Raw genomic sequence first — 23,835 nt, forward strand, 5'->3', positions numbered from 1 at the left:
ATGCAGGATCTAGCATACGAGGGGTGAGGGTCCATGGGAACTCCACGTGCCAGATCTAGCATCTGTGGCTCCCCCTCCTACACTGCCCACAGCACCTGTTCCAGACAGCCAAGGACCTGCGCTGCACCTGGCATCTCCCCTGGGCTGGCATACTGGAAGAAGAGGTCTGTAGGCCTGATCAGGCTTGTGGGCCAGCCCTGCACTATTCCTGTGGCCTGTGGACCAATCCTGCCCCATTCATCTGGTCTGCAATGCCAGATAAGTTTGATACTCCAGCTCTGTGATGATCTTTTCAAACTGTTTCATTCAAGGGATTGCATTCACCTGCAAACACCTGTTGGTGATCCTGTGGCACAACTCTTATCTCTATTTCTGAGTCTGATTCCAATCTCTCCTGCAATCTGCTGCTCTGAGAAAACATTTCCCCTTGTCTTGCTAGAACAGTTAGGTGAGGGTGGCACCTTTTTTGCAAACCATGTTCACAGTGGTCCTCTTATCAGGATAAACTTTTAAATCATTTTGAATCACTAGGCCACAACCAGTGGCTGGTTTTATGTTAGTCTCTGTGGCTGCCTATAGACATGCTCTTTCATGTTCTAATTAGAGCATGTTGGAGCAGACTCAATTAAGCTTTGATCTAATTAGAATGCTCTAGCCTCACCCTGCTGTCATGTGTATTAAGCCTTGCTCCCCACATTTCAAAATGGCTATGGTGGGGCTTTAACTAAACCTTATCCAATGAGCTTTAGTTAAAGTGTGTTCTGTGGCCATTTTGAAGCACAGGGGGGCTTAATACATGTGATGGTGAGCTGTTTTAATTGGAGCAGCTGTCTGGGAGCCACTCTAATTAACTCCACTCCCACCACCTCCAAGCACGAATATAGGTAGTTTGTGTTGCCCATACATTCATTAGAAGTCTTGCTCCTGCTGCAGTAGTTCTGCATCATTCTTTGCTGGTACCACCATCACTTCATGCCTCTCCCCTGAGTCTTCTCACCTGCTGTTCTGGAGTCTCCCTCCCAATGCTCCCACTTTCTTCAGGAAACCTCTCATCATTCTGCCTCTCTGGGCCAGAACTCAGGGTCACAGCTTTCAAATCTTTTGGAGAGGAATCTACTTCCTACTCCAGTGTTGAACGTTGCTTGGTTTGCAACTGCATCATGGTGTTCTCAGTCAGAAGACCAGTGATTTTTAGCCTGTAGGGTTAATTTTATGGACTGCCTGAGAGCTGAGAGCAGTCTGCTGAATGCTGACACTATCAAACTCAAGAGTTTCAGTCTGCCATAGTAAGTGATAGCACTCACCATGTGGGGTGGTTTATTTATAGTGTTCCCCCTAAGTACATCCACATGCAAGTTTTTGGCAACCCCTAACTTTAAGTGGATCAGTGCTCCTCTCTCATCCTAGCAAAACCCAGGCTGCCATGAGCCAGATTCTTATCCTTCCCAGAAACACGGAATTTAACTCCTTTTCTGGGATAATATGATCTATCAATCCTTCTCATTATAGAAACTTGGGCTTTTGAATCCCTCTATCTCAAACACTTATTGTCATTTACCTTGGCATTTTTAGGTGCTCCAGATCCCCTGAAGGAAGTTCCTGCTGTAGTGGGAGGATCCCCTACACCCCACCACCCTTAGTGAGGGTTCCCCCACCCCACCATCTTTTGCTCCTACTGCCTGTGGTTGACATTTGTCTTTCCTCCTAAAACATTTCCAAGGGTTCTGCCTTTCCCCTGAGAGTTTACTACTAGTCTTGGGAACCACAAAAACTGCCTGGTTGCTTATAGGTTTACCACCATCCCTCTTTCCTCCTGCAGCCCTGCTAGGGGCATTCCGTTCACTCCCCACTCTTGGTTTTAGAGGCAGAAACAACTTCTGCTTTGGCTTTCATGTACAGATCAGCCTCTTCTGTAGCCTCTGCAGTGCTCTTGGGCTTCCTTCTCTAAGCTGCCTCTTTTAAATTTTGGCTAAACGTATTATAGAGTTGTTTAAGAGTAGTAATGTTCAGAACTATATCCATACCCTCCACCTCCACTTGCTTAATCTACTTATTCAAAAAGTCATTCAATTTGTACATAGTTTCAGTATAACTTACACCCTCCCATTTTCAAATAATCTGGAATCTCTTGTGGTAGGTCTTGGGAGTGACCTCTGGAAGGTGAGTAACACAGCTTTTCCTAAAGGACTGCAATCTGAAGATTCTTCAACCTTCAGCAAATTGAAGACAGGCAGGAAGTTACATTTATAATATGGGCTTTCTGAAAATCCAATAGGTGGCATGTTACAGACTGTGCTAGAGAGGGAGTACAAGACATGGTGGTGATTAATTTGGACATTATGCTTCTTGGGCTAGAAACTTATGGAAACTTGCAAAATGTTGCACTCAAACAATACAGAAGTTTGTCTTTTTTTTCTAGACCAGTTTGCCCATGTTAACATTTGAAATAGACAAGGGGGCGACTGCTCTGAAATTTTCCTTGTTTGATCTTGGAAAGGGTGAAGAGGTGATACTTAGACCACTAGATGGTGTGGGAGAGCTTACTAGAAAAGTCTGAATATGTTTAAAACATTGTGTCATTACTTTTGCTTGGTATGTGTCTAAAGTGGCCAATATGGGTTTTCTGTTTCTAATAAGCTGATGAGGGTTTTTTTATTAATTTGATCAATTTTCATATGCATTTTATTGGAAGTGTTAATGATCAAGGATGCCAAATGACACAGTCTCACTTCTTAATGCTATTTTAAAAGTATAGTAGAATCCAGATTACTCATATCTAGGTAGATCGCATCTTGTTTAATTTGCAGCAGGTAGCTGAACTGAGAACTAACTATTCAACTATTTGCTATGGCTTTTACTTCAAAGGGTGCAACTTCTCCGATCAGTTGGAGCTCAGCAGTGACTCTTTGGAGCTGATTGGAGAAGCAGTGCCCTTTGAAACAATACCCCTAGCAAACAAGCTCAGCTTCAGTGCCTCTGCCCAGCTGTTTGCTACAACCCTTGTGGAAACAGTTAGTTTGTGAGCCCTGATCTTTGTAGAATTAAGGCAAGAACGTGTTCTCTTAGCTCTCACCCTGCTTTTCTTTGTACTCCCAAAATGTTTTCCCCTGCATGTACTTGTTTGGAATGAGAGATGGGGAGGTGGGGGAGGGAGAATAGATCTGGGGTCCAGCTTCCAGCTGTCCTTGCCCTTGTACATGGATAGGATAGATAAGTAGCTAACTCTTATCCTGTTGGTGATGAAAGAGGCTTCTCAACCATGTTCTCTGGGGAACGACTTCTCCAGTCATTTCTTTCCTTTTCCCTTTCTTTATCCTCCCACAGTTTTCTTGCTTTTAGTTCTGTATGGCCCATTCACTTCCTATTGTTCCCTTGGTAAGTACAAACATTCAAAAAACCCGAGCCTGAATTGATTCAATATTTGCTGCTTAGTCTAACCTGCTTAGATTTAACTGGCAAGTAAGTGAATAGACACTCATTTTTGATTCCAGAAATACAGACATATGCCTGCAATGGCTCAGGTGAGAAGCCAGGGGGCACTAGAGCAGGCCCTTCCTTCCCTTCCACAGTGGCACAGGGAAGCTAAGATGAGGGAGGGGGCATGGCCAGGTCCCAACAGTCCTCAGTCTGATTGGGTAGGGGTTTAAACCCCCACCTGGCCTGCAGGGACCCCAGCCAGGATGTGCCTGTAAAGTGGGGTGGGGGGAGGGAAGCAGCCCTTGCCAGGCTTTGGGGGGCGGGGGGGCATGGCCAGATTCCAGCTGGCATTGAAGGGTCAAGCAGGGACAGCATGGCAATACCCCTTGCTTCTGGTCCCATGGCAGGGGAGGAGGAGGAGGAGAGCCCTGCCCACCGCAGTGGCTTCCTGACAGCCCAGCCTAGCCTGGGTGCAGGGAGCTGGGAGCACAGAGTTCCCCCTGCCGACCGCCCCACAGCAGCTGGCTTTCCCCTCTGCTCCACAGCAGAGCCCAGCACTGTGCCCCTCCAGCCCTGAGGCAGCACTTCACAGAGCACCCCGCCCCCGGTCCCACAGTGGGGGAGGAGGAGGAGGAGGGGCAGAGCCCTCACTGACAGCCCTGCCTCACCTGGGCACAGGGAGCCAGGAGCAATCTGGGCACACAGCTCTTGCTGCCCCAGCCCAAGCCCCACCTCTGGCTGGGAAAAGCCCTGCCCCTGTAGACTGGCCTGGCCCAGCCCAGCCCTGCAGTTCACCTGCCTCTCGCTGGACTGAGCTGGGCTATCCTGTGGGTGCTGCTGAGGGCAGGTGCAAAGGGGCTAGTTTGGGCCTTGGGGGCTAGGCCCTTCCCAATTGTCTGTGGCTTGGGCTGGGGTTGCGGGAGCTCTATGCCCAGATTGCATCTGGGTCCCTATGCCCAGGCCAGACACGGCTGTTATGGAGCCTCTGATGCAGTGCTGCACAGAGCTGCATGCAGTGCTGCCTCTGATGCAGTGCTGCTCCATCCTGCAGTGGGGGAGGAGGGGGAGAGCCCTGGCCACCGCAGTGACTCCCTGACAGCCTGGCCTGACTCAGCATGGCCATGGAGAGCCAGGAGTAATATGGGTGCACAGCTCCGCTGACCCCAGCCCGAGCCACAGCCAGCTGGCAAGGGCCCAGCCCCTCCATGCCTGCCCTCAGCAGCACCCATGCCCTCACCCCTGCAGTGATAGGGGTGGGGGTGTGGTTAGATGCAGGCTTAGCATGGTTCCCCTAAGGTGAAGGGGGGGAGGGAGGAGGCTTATTTCTTCCTCCCTCTCTTCTTTCCCCAGGGGACCCGAGCCAAGGTCTGCCTGACCAGGGCAGAGCAGCCCCTTTCAGGGAGTGCTCAGCCTTCATGGGGGCAAATGGCAGAGGCAGTAGCCAGGGCTGGCAGACCCTGGCTGTGGTCCCTCAGTGGAAGAGGGGAAAGAGAGGGGAATAAGCCTCCTCCCTGCCCCCTTCACCATGCCCTTCACCCTTGTTCTGGCAACAGAACAGATGGGTGGGACCAGCCCTGCTCCCTGGAGCAGAGAACACAGCCCAGTCCAGAGCTGCAGTGCATGCTGGGATGCTGAAGGACTCTGATTTAACTTAAACCAGGAAGGGGTCAGGGATAGAAGTTCCATAAACCTGTTTGACCTCAATCAGTTAAGTCTGATGCTGAATTCAACTAGGTTTATTTAAACCAGTTTCAGCCATTTTGAAACTGGTTTATATGCACTGTACTTATGTTCTGTTACAGGTTTTAAACCAGTTTCTGATCACTGAAACTAGTTTAGCTGTAACTTCTGTTCCTAGCCATTAGGGACAGAACTAGAAGCGCACCGATAGAGATTTTGGGGGCTGATGCCAATAGCCGATTTTTAAGGAGGCATATCAGCTGTTGCCAATTCAATTTCTGATACAGCTGTGTTCAGCTGGTAAATCCATTGTGGTGGAAGGGGACGGGGGAGGGAAAGAACATGGTGGGGCCAGATCAATGCCCCCCGTGGGAAGGAGTGGGGCAGGGGCTGGGGCAGATGCTGCCCAGCCAGATGGGGTGGGGCACAGGACAGAGCCGTGGCTCATCTGGGAGGGGGAGGAGGTGGCTCCTGCAGCTGTGCACACCGTGGGAGGGCATGGAGGGTGGGGCATGTGTCTACAGATCTGCACGGGTTGGGGTAGGTGGGCTGCATCTGTGGGTTGAAGCTGGGGCTGCGCCAGGTTCTTCCCATCAGGGGCTGGGCTCAGTGTGGGTGGCAGTGGTGTTAGGAAGGGGCTTTGGGTGGGGGGCAGCAGCCACCACAAATTTCTCCATAGCCTCCCCGATCGCCCCTCTCAGCACCCCAGCCCCGGCTCAACCCCCACCTCCACTGACAAACCGGGAAGAGCTGGGGCTGCGCCAGGCAGGCAGTGGTGACACTGGGAGGGGATGTGGGGGGTGGGGCGGGGGGACTATGGTGAAATTTGGAGTGGCTGTAGCCCCCCCCATAGCCCTCTCCCAGTGCTGCTGCTGCATGCCCCAAGCTCAGCCCTCAATGAGAAGACCCCAATGCAGCTCCAGCCCACCCACCCTGCCCCACGCAGATCCGGGGGGCACATATCCCCCCTTGTCCTCCCATGGTGCCCACAGCTGCGAGATCCAGCTCCTGGGCAAGCTGTGGGTCTGTTCCATGCCCCATCCTGCCTGGCTAGGCAGTCGCTTCCTTTGTCACCGCAGGGGGCACTGATCTTTCCCCATGCCCCTTCCCTCCCCCCTCCGCTTCCTTCACAATGGACTTACCAGCTGTGCACGGCTCTCCATGCTGCCAGGCTGTGCTTTTCACTGCCTGCATGCATGCACGCACAGGCATTTATTGACCAAATTATTGGCCGCATGGGGCCGATTTCCGATACAGCCAATTTTCTTTATATCATTGCCAATCCGATATCTCATAGATTTCATAGACATTAGGGCTGGAAGGGACCTCGGAAGATCATCGAGTCCAGCCTCCTGCCCGAAGGGCAGGAAGTCAGCTGGGGTCATATGATCCCAGCAAGATAAGCATCCAGTTTCATCTTGAAGGTGTTCAATGTAGGCGCGTGAACCACCTTTGGTGGCAGGCTGTTCCAGACCTTGGGGGCATGGACAGTAAAGAAATTCTTCCTTATGTCCAGCCTGAAACGGTCTTGTCGTAGTTTATGACCATTCGACCTAGTCGTCATCCCTTGAGGCGCTCTGGTGAACAAACGTTCCCCCAGATACTGGTGGTCACCCCTGATAAACTTATAGGTGGCCATCAGATCACCCCTGAGCCTGCGCTTTTCCAGGCTCATGTATTGGTGTGCACCTCTAGACAGAACTTCTGTCTCCTCAGCACATACTGCAGCTCCAAGGCTGAGGATTAACTGAATCAGTGAAGATAGTGGCAGTCTCTTTTTGGCCTCCATCCTTTCTCCATAGAACATCATCTTTTCAGCATTATAGCAGAAACCTTCCAACTGCAGTACTCAGGAAAACAGCTGTCACTAAAACTGCCTAGAAAATCCCAGAATAGGGTGCAGCTAAGATGGTTTTATTTGAGCTCTGCCATAAAGCTAATAGACTGCAGCTTAATGCTAAATAGGAAATTTTACTGCTATGTAGATGTTAGTATTTATGTATATTTGACAGCTATAAAACCAATATAGTTCTGTAAACTTTCCATTAAGCTGACCATTAATTTTGCAAATGGGCATATGTTCCTGCTCTCTCATATCCAGTATTAGCAACATATGTGGGTTGGGGTCTCCAGAGGACCTCTGGATTTAGTTACCCAAACCCCAAGGAAGTCAGTGGGAGGAGAGTGCGTAACACATTTCTCTATGTGATTCCCAACAATTGCATTTGGGGAAATGAAGAAATAAGGAACAGTGTATTAAAGTGGAATTGAAATATTTTGCTTGGTCTGAAGTACTTTTTAAGGCAAATTGGCATATGTCACTCTACTGGTGATTGGTGCCTTTGGCAGTTTCTGTTAAAAATATGAGCTTTTACAAGTGCAATCCAGATTTCCTATGTAAAAAACCATGACCGTCAGTTGTTGGCACTTTAATCCTGTATAATTTATGACTTGGGCAGCTGTCAAGATCTAAGACAAAACTTTGTAAAAAGTATAAACTCTTAGACATGCTTTTCTGTCTGAAGATACGCACCTTGACATTGACATCCGTAGCTGTTAACTTTAACAGCTACAGTATCAGTCATTCTGTAGATTTATATTTTTTTTTTCACAAAAAAGACCATGTTTAAAGGGTAATAAAATGGAGAGGGATAATGCATTAAAGCTTGTAGATCAGTGATCCAATCTCAAAGTAATAATGGTTACTTTTTAATTTAAACTTTAGGTACAAAAATTGTTTAAATGAATGGTTTTGCTGTTTATTTATATTGTGTTTTACAGTGATTTTCCATAGTTTTTGTTTTAAATCTACCCAAAAAGAACTATATTTGACATGAGCTTGCTTTGAAAATGTGTAATCTCTCTTCCTAGGGTTTTCTTGGTACGGGATAGTCAAAGTAATCCCAAAGCATTTGTATTGTCATTGAGCCATGGATTAAAAATAAAGCACTTTCAAATCGTACCCGTAAGTAACACTTCTTAATTATGTATATATTATTGAAAAGACATAATACTAATAAAAAGACATCATCTTAATTGGGTATGTACTTTAAAAAAATTAAGATATAAGACTTTAATAAAACTGTTGAGGTTTGCTGATACATGATAAATACTGTTACTGTATGTATCATTAGATGCATTAAAAATGAATATATAGTACCAAACATTTTTGGAGCTTTCCCTTTTGGTTGTAACTTTTGGCAGATATTGTTTAGTTTCTGTTTGAGCTCTTCTAACACAAAAACAAGTCTGTTTTTCAGATGTAACAGAAGCAGCCCTTATAGCACAAAAATAATACTGCAGTACTATAACAGTACACACACAACTTTTTTTGTTTTCCTTTTTGTTTGATGGAACTCCTCTGGTTGGAAACTTATGGCACATATGTTGACATTTCCTCCATTCATGGTGCTTTCACACAGGGCCCAATAGTTTTCTTTCTGGACCCCGTTTCCTGCTTTCTCTTGTTGTTCTTCCATGTACCGGGGCCAGTACATTGCATAGGCACGCTCAGTTTTCATGTGTGGGGATACACATTTTTTGGTAAAATTGATGTATATTTTTTTTAGTCCAGTTACCTGTGTTTAGCTTTGAATTGCCAAATTAATTTACTGGAGTATGGTCACATTTCTATTGACTTTTCATTGAAAATGGTTTCATAAGCTTAAGCATTAGATGGCTATATGGCATTCCATTCATTATATACTGACTGTGGAGGCAATTTAAAAAATACCTGTATTTTATTTCCTTCTGGCTTCTGCTCACAGATGCTGGCATTGTCTGATTTAACCCTAGCTATCTGCCTTTGCTCCTTCCCCTTCTCTCTCCACTAGAGAGTCTCCTCTGTAGTCTGCTTTCTATCCAAGTCTTCTCAGTTTTGATTAGCCTCCTCCAGTGGCTGTTTTCAAGTTATTCTTCAAATTCTAGATAGAATTGAGGGACTGAGGGATTTCTCTAGATGCTGTCCTTCCTTACTTGCTGACCAGTCAGAGGTTTCAGTGGTTCTAGGGAGAAACTTCAAAGGGCCATCACTTTCTACATCTGTGTTCTTGAAGTCAGTGTCACAGAAGCCTCCACTTCTACTGTAGAATAGAGCTGAAACAGTTTAGTAGATTTCAGTAAACCTTGTTTAATATTTGAATAAGAGTCTATAACCCCATAATTTTTTTTTCTAAACCATCCATACCTCCTAATAGTCAGCAAGGTTGAGAGAGAAGTGCCTGCAGTTTTACATTGCCTAGATAGAGCTGTCAAAATGCTGGCCTACAGCCTGCATTTGACATTCAAGGGGTTAAATTACAGCTCATTGGACTTGTTAGTATGATTGCCAGACCTGCTGCTTTGGAAAAGCTTTGGAACCCAGAAAGCAGGGGAAAAGGAGGGCAAGTGGCAGTGGCGTTTACCCCCAGGCTTCCAGAGCTACTCCAACGTGGCAACCATGGCAGCTGCACTGACAAACTGTCACCTTGTGACCAGAGGTTGGTAGTCTGGCCTGCCAGGAGTCCTGCAGTTTTGATCCACCCTGTAGGGCCAAGTAAGTTAGACAGCCCTGGCTCAGATGCATATAGTACAAGGACCTCTCCCTCAAAGATTCCAGAGACACCCTAGCCCCAGAATCCTTTGTTCTGTCAGCATCAGGGTTCTCACTGGACTATATTATGTTTCCTGCGGTATGAATCCTAAGGATAGATCAATAGCACCTTCATTATCTCTAGTTGTTACCTGTCTGCTCCTTAGGTCATATGCTAAATGGCCTTTTGACATCCATGCAAGTTCCTCCAAGAACATAGACCTAGTTTCTTTAATAGTAGCTGTGGCTGGAAGATCCTGGTATCCTTTTCTAAAAATTCCCCTTCCCTCTGACCCAGATAAGACCACCTTTTTCCTTTCAATCCAGTCACTGCTAACACTCCTCAGTAGATTGCTTTTCCAAATAAAGCACTACAAAATTACAAGTGATAGTCTTCAGTCACATAGCCGTTGAAGTCCTGCAGTAGGATCCTTGGCAAAGGAAAAGGAAATACCTGCTTTGTATCGTTCACAGTCCACAGACACAGGTCATCTTGTGCTTGGGGAAGATCTGGAAGACCTCCTCATACTCATTAATATAATTTTGGAAACTGAGGAATGCTTGTCTACATCACTTTCCAAATAGAGTCCCAGAAAGGAAAAGTAAGAAAAGACAAGGCAATTTATCATATGTGAGAATTGTTAGGAAAAATAGTGTAATGAGAACAGTTTAATCCAGAGAGAGTGCATTAGGAAAAGGAAGAGAGCCTCATTGAAATTATAACGGGCCCAATAGGACAGTGTTCTAAAATTATCATCAGTTGCAAATATTGATTTTTTTTTTTTTTTTCTCTAACACCTACACTAAAAGTACTGTTTTTACTGGAGGATATTGATCCCACTGGACAGTGGTGGCACTGAAAGACTCTGTTGAAAGTTCTCTCAAACATGTGATTATTTTAAACCTGAAGGGTGCCATGGCAAATTGCCTGATTGGCTGTATGCTCCACTTCTGTCCAAAAAGAATCTGAAAAGAGTTGATAAATGCAATTTTAAAATATTTTAAATAATTGTTGCCAGTTTCTCCATTCATTAAATGGATAGGAAGAAGGATGAAATGTTATATATTTTGGTTTACAAACAGGGATTAATAATCATAGAAAAGAGAGGACTTTTGAACATCAAGACATAATGTCCTTTCAGGCTATTTCTTTACCTCAGCTCTTTCTAGGAATTAGGAACTCAAAAAATTCTTTGATGCCATCAACCCAGTTCCTGCTGATCAGATAGGTCAGAGGGCCCTGACAGACGTGAAGAAGGTTCTGTATCGGAAGAGGAAGTGCATTAGTTTGATCTGGCTCCCCAGCATCTGTAGATTGGACACTTCAGTGGGACTTTTTGGTGCTTTTGTCTAAAGCTGGTTAAATCAGCTATTAGATAAACAGCCAAAAAGCCCTGTTGAAGCACATGATCTATACAGACATTGGGCGAGCTGGGTCAAACTAATGTGATACCCCATCTGGGCATGTGCCATGGTTAGTGCAGGGTCGTGCTGAGCTGAAAGTAAAACACTGCTTGTTTTCACATCTAAGCAGCCAGAGATTTTAATATGGATGCTTTAGTCCAACAAAGACTAGGAGAGTTTTGCCAAGCTCGAGATCAGTCAAATTTAAATTTGTTTTAAAAAGTCTACTTCTGGAAGCCTTCCCTGCATACCCAAGGAAATGTACTGAAGATGTCCTTTATTTATAGTGTTAGGTTGATGTTGTAGTTGTGATGGTCCAGGAATTACTGGTATATAACAGGCAAGAGTTTCTTAGGGTGATATTTTTTTCTGAACTAACTCCATAGTTTGGATAGAGTTAGACAAGCTTGCAAATGCAAAACATTCTTCATTAGTTCTGAGGAGAGAGAGCTTCAATATAGAGAGCAGCATTTCTCCAATTTCAACCATGTTTCAGTCTAACTGCTCCAGGATTGGAAGTTGAAATAGAATATTGTCTAAGACCATTCCTCTTTTCTTAGATGGGTATCACTATGAAAATGTTAGAGCATCTTACCATAATACAAAATATAATAAATCCTTTGTAGCAATACCAATTAATCACTATTTTATCTATTGTTTTTGTTTTGGGGTTTTGGGGGGGTTTTTGTGTTTTGTTTTTTACAAGGTTAATAGCTATTTTTGTTTCCAGGTTGAGATACTGAGGTAAAAGTATAGCTATCCTCAGACATTCATCTTCTGTTGAAGGTACCATCAGTCAGAATAGCAGCCCTAATGACTTGTAAAATATGTTATGCTTTGAACAGTGTGGACAATACAAGTTCCTTATCAGTCTGCAAAAAATTTCATGGTTCTCTTCAGAAAATTGTTTGTCATTGTGCAGTTCAGTTCAAGGCAAATATAGATTTGGAACTATTAACAAAAACCATGTCAAAACTTAAATTTCAGTCAACAGATATCTCCAGTTTCAGCCCTGGGAATGCCTTCAGGCTGTTAGCAGAATAGTTGAATTATAGTTCATCTTCATACCTCTTGATCAAAAAGCAAGTATTTTCAAGCCCCACATTTCCACCCTGCTTTCCCCCTTCCACACACACACATTGACAATTCCTAAACTCTCAAAGTGTGCCTGGGACTGGTGAAAATCTGAAAATAAGAAGCCTACACCACTGTTTCTCAACTGAGGTGCTGCAAGACCGCCTCAGGAATGCCACAGTGCAGTGTGGTAGCAGCCAGGTAAAACTGCCCTGCCTGCACCTTTTGCATTAGGACTTCAATCAGTGTGGGACAGTCCTACCCACATGCTTTGCTTTCCAGGAAAAGTGTAGAAGGGTGTGGAATGGCAGCACAAGGCAGCTCCCGCCTGCTTTAGGCGGATCAGAATTCCCTAATGCAGCACTACCTTGCACAGGTGTCACAGCCCTTCCCAAGCATATGGGGCACTTTTACTGGAGGTAGCAGAACCAGTTGAGAAGCAGTGGAGTAAGTTAAGGCAACACCATTAGTGGTTCTTAACTGCAGGTGCCACTACACTAAAAAAAGTGGTGGAAGGGTGCCCTAATCCTGAAAAGGTTGAAAACCACTGGATAGACATTCCCACAGACTTAGTACAATGGGTTGGAAAGTGCCAGACCCATTGTGTTTATGATGAAATTAAGATTTTAGGTATGCGATAAGTCATAAGATGCCATGCATTCAACCAATTTATGCCATGATAAAACAGCAAATCTGCTACAAAGGTGTTCTACATGTAATGATGTCTGCTTTTTGTCAGCATAAGGACTGGGACAGGTCTGGGACCCAGGCCTGCCCAGCCTGGTCTTCAGAGATTGGACTGGGGGAGTCCTAAGTCTTGAACTAGATCCAGGGCTGCCTCAGGTGATGCCAACAATTATTTGCATTAAGTACCATGCATCCTCAACCTCTAGAAAACAGTGTCCCCCTGCCCAGTCCCCAGGACTGGATTGAAGGCAGCCCAGGGATTAAATTCAGCCCTGGCAGTTGTGCCAGGATCTGAAAATTTTAGGATCTGAGGAACATTATGCCCCATTCCAGAAATGGCACATCCTATCTGGCACAGCTGAATGTATGACTTTTGGAGATGAGGCATAACGTTTCTCAGATCCAAATTATTATATTAATGTCTGCCAGGGGCCGAAGTCACAACTAGAACAAGACTTATTATGAAAAAAGTTTGCTACAGGTAAGAAAGCTAATTGTACTTGCTTCCAGAGGATGGTTACATTTTCCCCGTGCAATGGCATGCTTTCACTATTTTAGGATGTTCTTTTGTGCAGTTTTCCATTACCCTTAAATTGTCTTTTTTCCTTCTTTCATTAACTGATCGATATTTCAGTTAATGTGTTAGTATCAGGAAGCTTCAGTCAGTTGGAAAAGAAATCTGAGCATATTCCATTAGGTAAAGGTGCTATAGCTTCAAAATTAATTGTGTGATGCAAAGTGTGGGAATGTTCATTTTTAATCATTTAAAATTGGAAATGGTGACCATAAAAGATGGAAAGTCAATTAAAGTAACCTTGATGTGGATATTTTCCAGTTGGCCTTCCCAGCCCATGCACTTACTATTCTACTCTAGGCAAAGGGAGCCAGAGCAGCAGGGTTCTTTTCTCTCTCCGTTTCTCTTCCTTTTTCTACTTCCTGCACAGAAGAATGTATTTCTTGTCATGGTCCTGGTAAAAAGCAGTAGGAAAGTTTCTGCCTGACAGTGCCCTCTGTATCTTTTCCTTATTACTCATCACTTCTGAATTTGCTATGAATGAACATTACTTGTATTGTTTGTGAGCTAAGAGGATAAATCACAGAGGAGTGTGAATATCTAAACAAAGAATGTGTCACATGGCCTTATTTCATTAAATATTGGTAATGTGCATAATCTGAATTTCTGATAAATGCTATAGTTTATGATCACTTTGTTTTCCTTCTTTGCAGTTGGAAGATGATGGGAAGCAATTCTATACACTGGATGATGGCCATACGAGATTTACAGATCTTATCCAGCTAGTGGAGTTCTACCAGCTCAATAAGGGAGTACTGCCTTGCAAGTTAAAACACTATTGTGCTCGGATTGCTCTTTAACCAAAGCATCAGTCGATTCACCAACAGATGAAGAGAAGAGGGAGATGCTAGAACGTATTTCCCCCCCAGGACAAATATTTTGGTGCAAGGTGGAAAAGTCTTTACACTGAAATGTTTGTAAATTTCAGGTGCAAGGGAAACCTCATATGCTTCATAGATAAGTACTTTGGATTGTAATTATCCATTACAGGATAACTTTCAGTAAACCGTGAATTTAAGAAAAAGGTATAATTGTACAGTGTAGCAGCCTTGGAATTCTCCTTTGAATGACAACAAAAACTATTTTAAATATTGTGTAACTTTATTTACAAAAATAATATTGAAGGGTGCCTCATTGTTGGTAATAGTTTTCAAAATTATTAAATGCCTTTGGAAATGTTTCGCACAGAATTTCTCTTCAACAGGTTGGGATCTGACACACTTTGGATGAAAAAAGTAGAAGTTGGATTGCACATAACTTGTAAATAAAATAAAAATTATTTTACATTATATTTTTGAATGCTACTTTGGCTTTATCACATTCAAAACTAAAATTATTCTGAATTAATCAATTAAAATGACTTGGAATATATTAACTGACTGGATCAATTGTTTTACAAATCTTACTATAACTGGCACAATAGCATTCTAGATTTTTCTCCTTGTGACCAGCGTTGTGTGTCATTTTTTTGGGTGCAGGAGGGGTGCTGCATATGAACTATGCCAACCTGGTAATATATATTGTGTCGATAAAATCTCTACTTACACACATTGATTACTCCAGGATCATGATTTGAAATTGGTATTTAGGATGGAGAAGAGAATTCTGCATGCTATCAAATTAGTAATTTTTTTTAGATGAAAGTTTCAGATAGCTGGTTATAATTTGCATAATGCTAGCAAATAGAAAGCAGCTAGTTCAAATCAGTCCCTTTCCAAAGGACCTTTTATTGGCCATTTAGCATCTACAGCTATGAGAAAAAATGACTTTTAGACACTTACCCAACCTTCCACCTTCCTTTTGCATGTGAATAGATTTCCAAAATCACTAGATTGAATGAATAGCATTCCATAATATGAATTGAAGATGAAATTCATTTTGCTTATCTGGAAATACATTTTTAAATTCTTTTTCATCCTAAATAAATTCAACCCTTATAAACATGAATATAGTTTTATAAATATCCTCCAAGTTTAATTGCAGGAAAAAAAGAAAAATACTCCAAGTTGCTTTTGTGTTGTTTATTTGGTATTTAGCTATATATATGTACATAGAATCATAGAAGTAGGGGTCGGAAGGGACCTTGTAGATCTTCAAGTCTGACCCCCTGCATGGGCAGGAGGGAAACTGGGCTCAAGTGACCCCAGTCAGGTAGGCATCGAGCCGCTTCTTAAAGAACCCCAGGGTAGGAGCCAGCACCGCTTCCCTTGGAAGTTGGTTCCAGATCCTAGCTGCCCTAACTGTGAAGTAGTTCCTATGGATGTCTAATCTAAACCTACTCTCCAACAACTTGTGGCCGTTATTCCTTGTTATCCCGGGGGGCGCTAGGGGAAACAAGGTCTCCCCCAAACCCTTCTGGTGCCCCCTAGTGAGTTTATAGACGGTCACAAGGTCCCCTCTCAGCCTTCTCTTGTGAAGGCTGAACAGGTTCAGGTCCCGTAGCTTCTCATTGTAGGGTCTGCCCTGCTGTCCCCGGATCATGTGGGTGGCCCTCCTCTGGACCCTCTCAATGTTGTCCACATCCCTCTTGAAGTGGGGTGCCCAGAACTGGACACAGTACTCCAGCTGTGGCCTGACCAGTGTCGCACAGAGAGGGAGGATCACCTCCTTGGCCCTACTTGAGATGCACCTGTGGATGGACGATAGGGTCCAGTTAGCCCTGCTGACCGCGACCTCGCATTGTCAGCCCATGTTCATCTTGGAGTCGGTGATGACTCCAAGATCCCTTTCTGCCTCCGTGCTCTCAAGAATGGAGTTTCCCATCTTATAAGTGTGTTGCTGGTTACTACTGCCCAAGTGCAGCACCCTGCACTTGTCACTATTGAAACGCATCCTGTTTTTGTTAGCCCACCCCTGCAACCTATCCAGGTCTTTCTGCAGTCTTTCTCTCCCTACTAGCATGCCCACCTCACCCCAAATTTTGGTATCATCAGCAAATTGGAACAGGTTGCTTTTCACCCCGTCGTCCAAATCGCTGATAAAGAAATTGAACAGTGCGGGCCCAAGGACCGAGCCCTGGGGGACTCCGCTGCCCACTTCTCCCAAGGTTGAATATGACCCATCCACCACCACCCTCTGAGTACGACCCTTCAGCCAATTAGCAATCCATCTGACCATGTAGGCATCGATGCCACAGTCACCTAATTTTTTTAATGAGGATGGGGTGGTTGACAGTGTCAAAGGCCTCGCTGAAGTCCAGAAAGACTACATCCACGGCGACACCTGCATCCAATGCTTTTGTGACCTGATCGTAAAAGGCAATCAGGTTGGTCTGACATGACCTGCCCCTAATGAAACCGTGCTGGTTGCCCCTGAGCATCATCCCCGATGCCAGCCCATCACAGATGTGCTCCTTGATGATCTTCTCAAAGAGTTTCCCCAGGATTGAGGTAAGACTGACAGGCCTCTAGTTGCCTGGGTCCTCCCTTTTTCAAAGATGGGGACCACATTGGCTATCTTCCAATCATCTGGCACCTGGCCAGAGCACCATGAGCGCTTGTAAAGCCATGCCAAGGGCCCAGCAGTAACCCCTGCTAGCTCCCTCAACACCCTGGGGTGGAGAGCATCTGGACCTGCTGACTTGAACACATCCAGCCCCTCCAGAAGCACTCTAACCTGGTCCTGCTCAACCTTAGGTCTTGAGGCGTTCCCCTTGAGTCCATCTTGAAACACGGTGGGGGAGTCCCAGTCCCTGCACAAGAAAACGGAGGTGAAGAATTTGTTAAAGATGTCTGCCTTCTCCTCTGGCGCAACCACCAGCTTGCCCAGCTCATCTTGCAGGGGCCCCACATTTCCCGGTGCCTTCTTCATCCTCCCTATATATTTGAAAAAGGAATTTTTATTATCTTTGATCTTGGACACTAGTCCTAACTCTATGTCTGCCTCAGCTTTCCTAACAGGCCCCCTACAGGCCCGAGCAGTGGAGGTATACTCTTCTTTTGAGATAGCACCCCCCTTCCACCGGGTGTACGCCACCTTTTTGGCAACCAGGCATTCCCAGACTTCCTTGGTGAGCCAGGGAGGCTTTCAGGCACTCTTGCCCCCCATGCTTCTTGTTGGGATTGTCACCCCTTGGGCCCCGAGTATCGTCTCCTTAAGGAACGACCACTCATCTTGGACACTGAGTTCCCCTGCCCTCGAGAACCCCAGCACCTCTCCCACCAATCTCAACTCGTTGAAGTTGGCCCTCTTGAAGTCTAGGGCTACCTCCTTGCTGCAGGCCCCTGACACCCTGCGCTGGATGATGAATTCCAGCAAGCGATGATCGCTATCACCCAGGTGGTCAAGGACCTGGAGTCCCCTTACCAGATCATTGCCTGTGGCCAGGACCAGGTCCAACAGGGCATTTCCTCTGGTGGGACTGTGCACCTCCTGTGTTAAGCGGAGGTCCTGTATCTCGGCCAGGAACCTCCTGGAACAGTCTGACCTGGCTGACTGCTCCTCCCAGCAGATGTCCAGGTAATTTAGATCACCCATGACAACTACATCCCTTGCCTTAAGTGCCTCTGCAAGCTGGCCTGAAAATTCCCGGTCCAGCTCCTCCACTTGGTTGGGGGGTCTGTGGTAGACCCCCACCATTAAATCTCTCTCCCCACAACCCCCTTGTATCTTGACCCAGAGCACTTCAGCTTGCCACTCCTCTGACCCCATTTTGCTGGCAGAAGATGTGTATTGCTCTTTGACGTAGAGTGCCACACCACCTCCCTTCCTTCCTTCTCTATCCCACCTGTACAGCCTATAGCCCCTAATGCTAACTGCCCAGTCATGGGATGAATCCCACCACATTTCTGTAAGCCCCACTATGTCTGGGTTTGAACTGGCTATTTTGAGGGCGAGTTCCTCCTGTTTGTTCCCCATACTCCGAGCATTTGTATACAGGCATTTAAGGCCTTGCATAGCTGTGCTTGCCACCTCCTGATTAGGAAGACTATTTGGACCCCTGTTTCTTACCTGGGCACTCCTTGCATGTGTCACGTGTCTTGCTCGGGTGGCGTCTCCTCGTCTTCTTGTAGCCCCCTCCCCGGCGAGGCTAGTTTAAAGCTTGCCGTACAAGATCAGCCAACCTGAAAGAGAAGACACGCTTGCCTTTAAGAGAGAGGTGAAGCCCATCCTGCCCCAGCAAGTCCCCTGCCCAAAAGCATGGGTCATTATCTAGGAACCCAAGGCCTGCCTGGCAGCACCAACTCTGTAAGCACTGGCTGACCTCGCCAATGCAGGCCTCATGTTGCTGCCTCTGCTCAGAAGGGGGGACATGGGGAACATGGCATGGCCTCAGGATTTGGAATTTGATAAAGAGAAAAGTTCCCAGCTCCATCATGATCTCAAGCAGATGATGACTACAACTTGCCGTCTGACGCATGAAATGTGTCCTACTACACGATGTGCAGAGCTGGGCTGTCTGTGCTGTGTGCATGGCAGTGGGGGGCAGCAGAAAACTTGAAATGTGCTAGAGGTCCATTTCACAGTGGGAACATTCTCGTTTCAAAAATGAAATTGTTGGCATGTGTGCCCTCAGTGGAAGAGTTGCCCAGTAGTAAAAATGAAACCTTTCTCTTTGGACCCCTGAAGAGATGGGAGGAGAAATGTAGATTCCAGAGTATAGGAAGTTTGGATTGCCGGCTTCACTTCAACTTCATCTGTAGCAGAAGATTCAAATGATGGTCAGTTCAGCACTTTACACAAATATTAGGTCTTTTGAAAATGATAGTGTAGTTCACTGGCATTCTTGTGTGAACACTTTTAATGCTTTTAAGGGGGAATTATCTAGGACATCTATATTCTCTAACATGTTGCTGCTTTTAGTTTAAAGACTTTACTGACTAAATTGCCAAAAGCAGAAACTATATACTGAAATTCTCTTGAAAATGTGAAATTTTATTTTCAAACCTATATTTCACACTTTTATTTTAAGTGTGCTAGTAAAATCTGAGTTTATATTTAAATGATTCACTGGATAACTTTTAACATTTTAATGGTAGAATAACCTGAAAATGCAATTAAGTGAAAGATGAACATGTAAAATCTCCTCATGTTCTGAAATGCACTTAAATGTGCCAAGGTTTAGAGGTGGTTGATAAATGATTTACGAGCTCTCTACTGACAGCCTGTATCTTGATGATGGCTCTTAAGGAGGCATGGAATGCCTTTGTGATGGGGTCTTACGATAAACCTCTTGAGTACTTTGAGATATAACTAGCTTTTCTTAAAAGCTGCTGATGGTCAGATTATGCTCAGGGAATTAGTGAATGCTGTGTAATCAGAGACACCTGCCTCATTTGCAGTAAGATGTGCAATAATGTTGCAGGGAGGCTAAAAGAAGAGCAAGGACAGATTTATGGTTTAGATCAGGGCTGTCCAGCTTCTGAGCAGAGGGAACCACAGACTGCATGTGCGACATGCAGTGATGCCCCCTGCCATGTGGGCATCCTAGCCGTCCCCCACTGCCATGCAAATAGCATGGGCAACCCAGCTCCTTCCCAGTTCTGTGTCATGTGGTGGGGCAACCAGCCTCCAAAACCCTGTATGCACAAAAGGTTGGCTCCTAGTTGCATGTGTTGCTCAGGAAGAGCAGCCTGGTCCTTCACACTGGGGAAAGGGGCAGGAGGTGAAAAGTAGATGATGGAAGGGGAGCCCAGAGCATCAGCAGGAGCAATAAGGGAAGTGGCAGCTGGGTGGGAGCCTGCAGACTGCATGTTACCCTTTGTAGGCCACCAGTTTGACAGCCCTGATTAAAATAATTGATGGTCACCCAGGATGTGCTTACTGGCTACCTTCATAAATGATACTGAAGAAGCCACTTAAATTTATGGCTGACAGCTGTAGCTACTAAGGATGTGTCTACATCACTTCCTCAGGAAAGCGGGTGTGCCCTCAAGAAGTAAGCCCCACACATCTGCTCCTGCTCCTTGTCTGTTCAGGCTTTCAGATTTATGGAGTTAGATGGCTGGATAGAGTCCAGAGTGTGAGTCATGGCTGTGGTATGCTCAGGTATATGCCAGGGAGTGGCCTCAGTGCCATGGGGAGCCACCTACTGTACAAATTTGTGGGCCCAGATGCATGAAGAGCAGGTGAGGTAGTCAGGGCTTGTAACTCAGTGGTGTGCATGGTTTTGCTTAGGAGGCAGTGCAGACATACCTTAATTGTGCTCATTTTCTTGATGCCAAACCTGCAAAGGGAATTAGGTGGTCATGAACCATGCATACTCTACCAGGGAACTGTCTTGTGACCTTGAATAAGTCAGCCTGTCCTTACCTAGTAATAGTGAAAATTAATTAGGTAATGCTTTTGCACAGAACTTTGTACTTACAAAGGGTGATATTTTGATCCCTATTAAGAAAATGGTGAAACTTAGTTTCTAGATACCTCAAGTTGGATACCAAAGTGTTGAGGCACCATAACTGTTGAACATTTCTTTTTTAGAAACTTTAATTTTTTTTTCTAGTTATGCCTACGCAACACAGTGCAGTGTCATGTAGACATGCTCTGTATGCCTCAGTTGCTGCTGTATAAAATGGCAGATTTGCCATAAATTTGTTTGCTAAAATCTCTCTATGTACAAGGTAAATGAAAGCAAATTTTATTAACATTTGGGAGTGCAAAATGTAATGATGAATATCGCCAGTAATCTTCCAAGGAGCTTGTTAAATCCTCCATTGAGTATGGGAATGGATGATGTGCAATAAGCCATGATGCTACACACTGAACAACATGAAGAAAAAAGTCTTATTTTTTTAGCTTTATTCCATCTGGCATCTTACAGGGAGGTGTGGGGGGAGGAGTGGATTTGTGGAGAGAAATGGAACCACAGCTTAGACCATATTTAAGTGCATGTACACAAGGAGTTAGAATTACAGTTGCACAGACAAGACTAAATCTGGCATTTCCCAAGTCCTGAGTGTTTCTTACTTTACTGTCCTATTAAGTCTTTTAAAATGATTTTTGGCATGAAACAAATACATCTACAACAAAACCCTTTAAATATGTGCTTAACTCTCATTGATTTTGAAGCATACACTTGAAGTTAAGCACATGCTTAAATGCTTTGAATCAGGGCCTTACTTATTAGATACAGCAGTAATAGAAGTATAAAAAGGTAAAGTTGAATCTTTCTAAGAGAATTGAGCCTTCTGTCAAAAGTTTCCTTGTGACATTCAATTTTTGGAAGTGTAGTATTCTGTGGTTTCCCTGAGGGTATAGAAATTTATTTTGTAGACATTTTTTAGCACTGTAAACTAATTTTATCATTCTAGTTCAGGAGGATAGTCTTTTTATTATAGCATTTAAAATTAGTGATTTTCACCAAAGAGGAACATTTTGTTACGGATTAATTTGTATTTTGACTATTACACATTTTACTATAATTGAAGACTGACAGTCTATCAGTTCAGTGAAAACCCTATTTAAGTTTATACGCCTTTTATTAGTCTTCCAACTGTTTTATTATTTTGCAAAAATATGGATGAGAGATATAACTTACAAGAACTGTCCTATTCAGTTAGTTAAATATTTTTATTGCTTCTCTGATATTTAAAGCTATTATCCTGTAGTGTTCCAATGTAATTTTTCCCTGTTTCAACTGCACTCAGCTGGATTTCATTGGATTCATCCAAGATAGGACATATAGCATTATTTGAATATGCTTGCAAGCTTTCAGAGGTTAAACACTTGATGGTCTATGCATAATCAATGTGTATGGTAGCCCAATTAATGTTAACTTTAATGAAATGCATGAATATTTAAAACTTAATGAATTGAATTTATAGTCTGCTTTACAGTCCAGTTGAAAGAAATATGAACAATATTGAATGTTGGCCTCTGGATGTCAGCAGTGTATCATGGAATTCCTGTTGTCAGCCACTGTTTTCCTACTACCTCCCAGAAATTTCTGTGACTTGTGGTCTCTGCGCACCTTCAGAACACCCAGTGCTTTTTCCTCTTATAAATTATTCACTTGTTCTGTACCAATTAGTTCTACCAGTTGCTAGGTTTGTTATCAAGTTAAGCTTCAAGACAAGAACCTGAACTCAATGAATGATTAAAAATTTATTAGCGGAGATGATTAAATATGCAGATAGTCTGTGAAGCTTGTTCTTGAAACCATTATATTACCTTTTTAATACTAATGATTTGTATAATTAATTTAAAAAAAAAGCCTGAAAGTCTTTTTTTTAAAGCAGAGTGGGACATAAATGAAAGAGGCTTAAATGCAGAGGAGGTAATGAACCTGAGTATTAAAACAGCTCATTCACATTGTATGGTAATAATATTTGCTTACAGAAGTATTGTTGCTTTTTTTCTCCAAGATCATGCTTTTCTTAATGACTTAAATAGTTTTGAAAATTAATTTAGGTAATGCCTTGCTTATTTTACTAGTGAAATACTTTTATAAAATGTAGTTTTTTTCTTTACTGATCACTATAACTATCCCTTAAACTTTTACAGTTTGAAAGGTCAAAGGTTCCTTTGTGTCTAGCAGGCCCTAGCCTGGTTAACATGATTAACATACACCAGTTTCTGTAGCCAGTGGCTCACACAGGAGTGATATGGCTAGAATTACATTAGTCTGCCTTTGACTCCCCAGTCCAAATGACTGAATGCCTATTTAGTACTGGATCAATGGTGAGGGAGGAGGAGGAAGGAAGTGGGGCATTTGTTGACATGAGTCCAGGGCAGGGCTCAAACTTATGCTTCTGGAGCAATAAGAAACCACCTTAACTTCTTGGACAGTGCTCCTCTGAAGTTTTGGTGACAAACTACTAATAGAGAATACATAATAGAGAAACAGTTTTAAGTTTCAGTTTTAAGATCCAGCCTCGGTAAAATAATTAAGCATGTGCTTAATTTTAAGCGCATGAAGTAGATGTGCATGAGTGCTTTGCTAAACAGGAATAAGATTTTTCTGTGCTCCTTAAATGCTTTGCTGAATTGAAGCTAGTGTCAGCAACAGTGATCCATGATACCTCAAGGTCAGACCAAGATTTCAAAAAGGGATGCCTACAATAAAGTTCCTAAATCCAAATGTAGGCTACAGCAGCTTGGAAATGGTTAAAGAAGGCCACCATTACCTCCCCCAGCTGTGGCCAAGCAGCCAATTAGAAACAGCTGCTATAAATGACTACAGTCCAGGCAGATTGGGGGTAGCAGGCTGCCCTGGAGAAGCTTCAAAGATACAGATTGAGAGACACTGTGGAAAGAGCAACATGAAGAGAGAACATGCCAATATGGAAGGTAGGCAGCAGCCTAGGAAAATGGCAAGGACTGGGAAAAAGCAATACCCCATTGCTTAATACTGGGTTCCTGGGCTGGAACCTAGGGGAAAGGGTGACCTGTGTTCACTGGCAGCTACCCCCTATAAAAAGGGGGAGGCCTTAGCCTCAGAGAGAAAGGGGTCTAGAACTTACAAACCTCAGACTAGGAAAGGACCCAATGG

The 23,835-nt window shown here is 44.2% G+C and overlaps 1 protein-coding gene across 3 annotated transcripts in view; it reads left to right on the forward strand.

Annotated features, from left to right (window-relative positions):
• GRB14 (growth factor receptor bound protein 14) overlaps positions 1-14,777 on the forward strand; it is a 143,113-nt gene extending 128,336 nt beyond the window's left edge. For all 3 annotated transcript variants that reach the window (XM_059727331.1, XM_059727332.1, XM_014599378.3), the window contains 2 exons: positions 7,969-8,062; positions 14,060-14,777. In XM_059727331.1, the coding sequence (XP_059583314.1) occupies positions 7,969-8,062; positions 14,060-14,206 (241 nt within the window). In that variant the 3' untranslated portion in view covers positions 14,207-14,777. The remainder of the gene's footprint in view (positions 1-7,968; positions 8,063-14,059) is intronic.
• Positions 14,778-23,835: the final 9,058 nt, after the last annotated feature.

Source organism: Alligator mississippiensis, chromosome 4, assembly GCF_030867095.1.
Source record: "Alligator mississippiensis isolate rAllMis1 chromosome 4, rAllMis1, whole genome shotgun sequence".
Taxonomy (NCBI): Eukaryota; Metazoa; Chordata; order Crocodylia; family Alligatoridae; genus Alligator; species Alligator mississippiensis.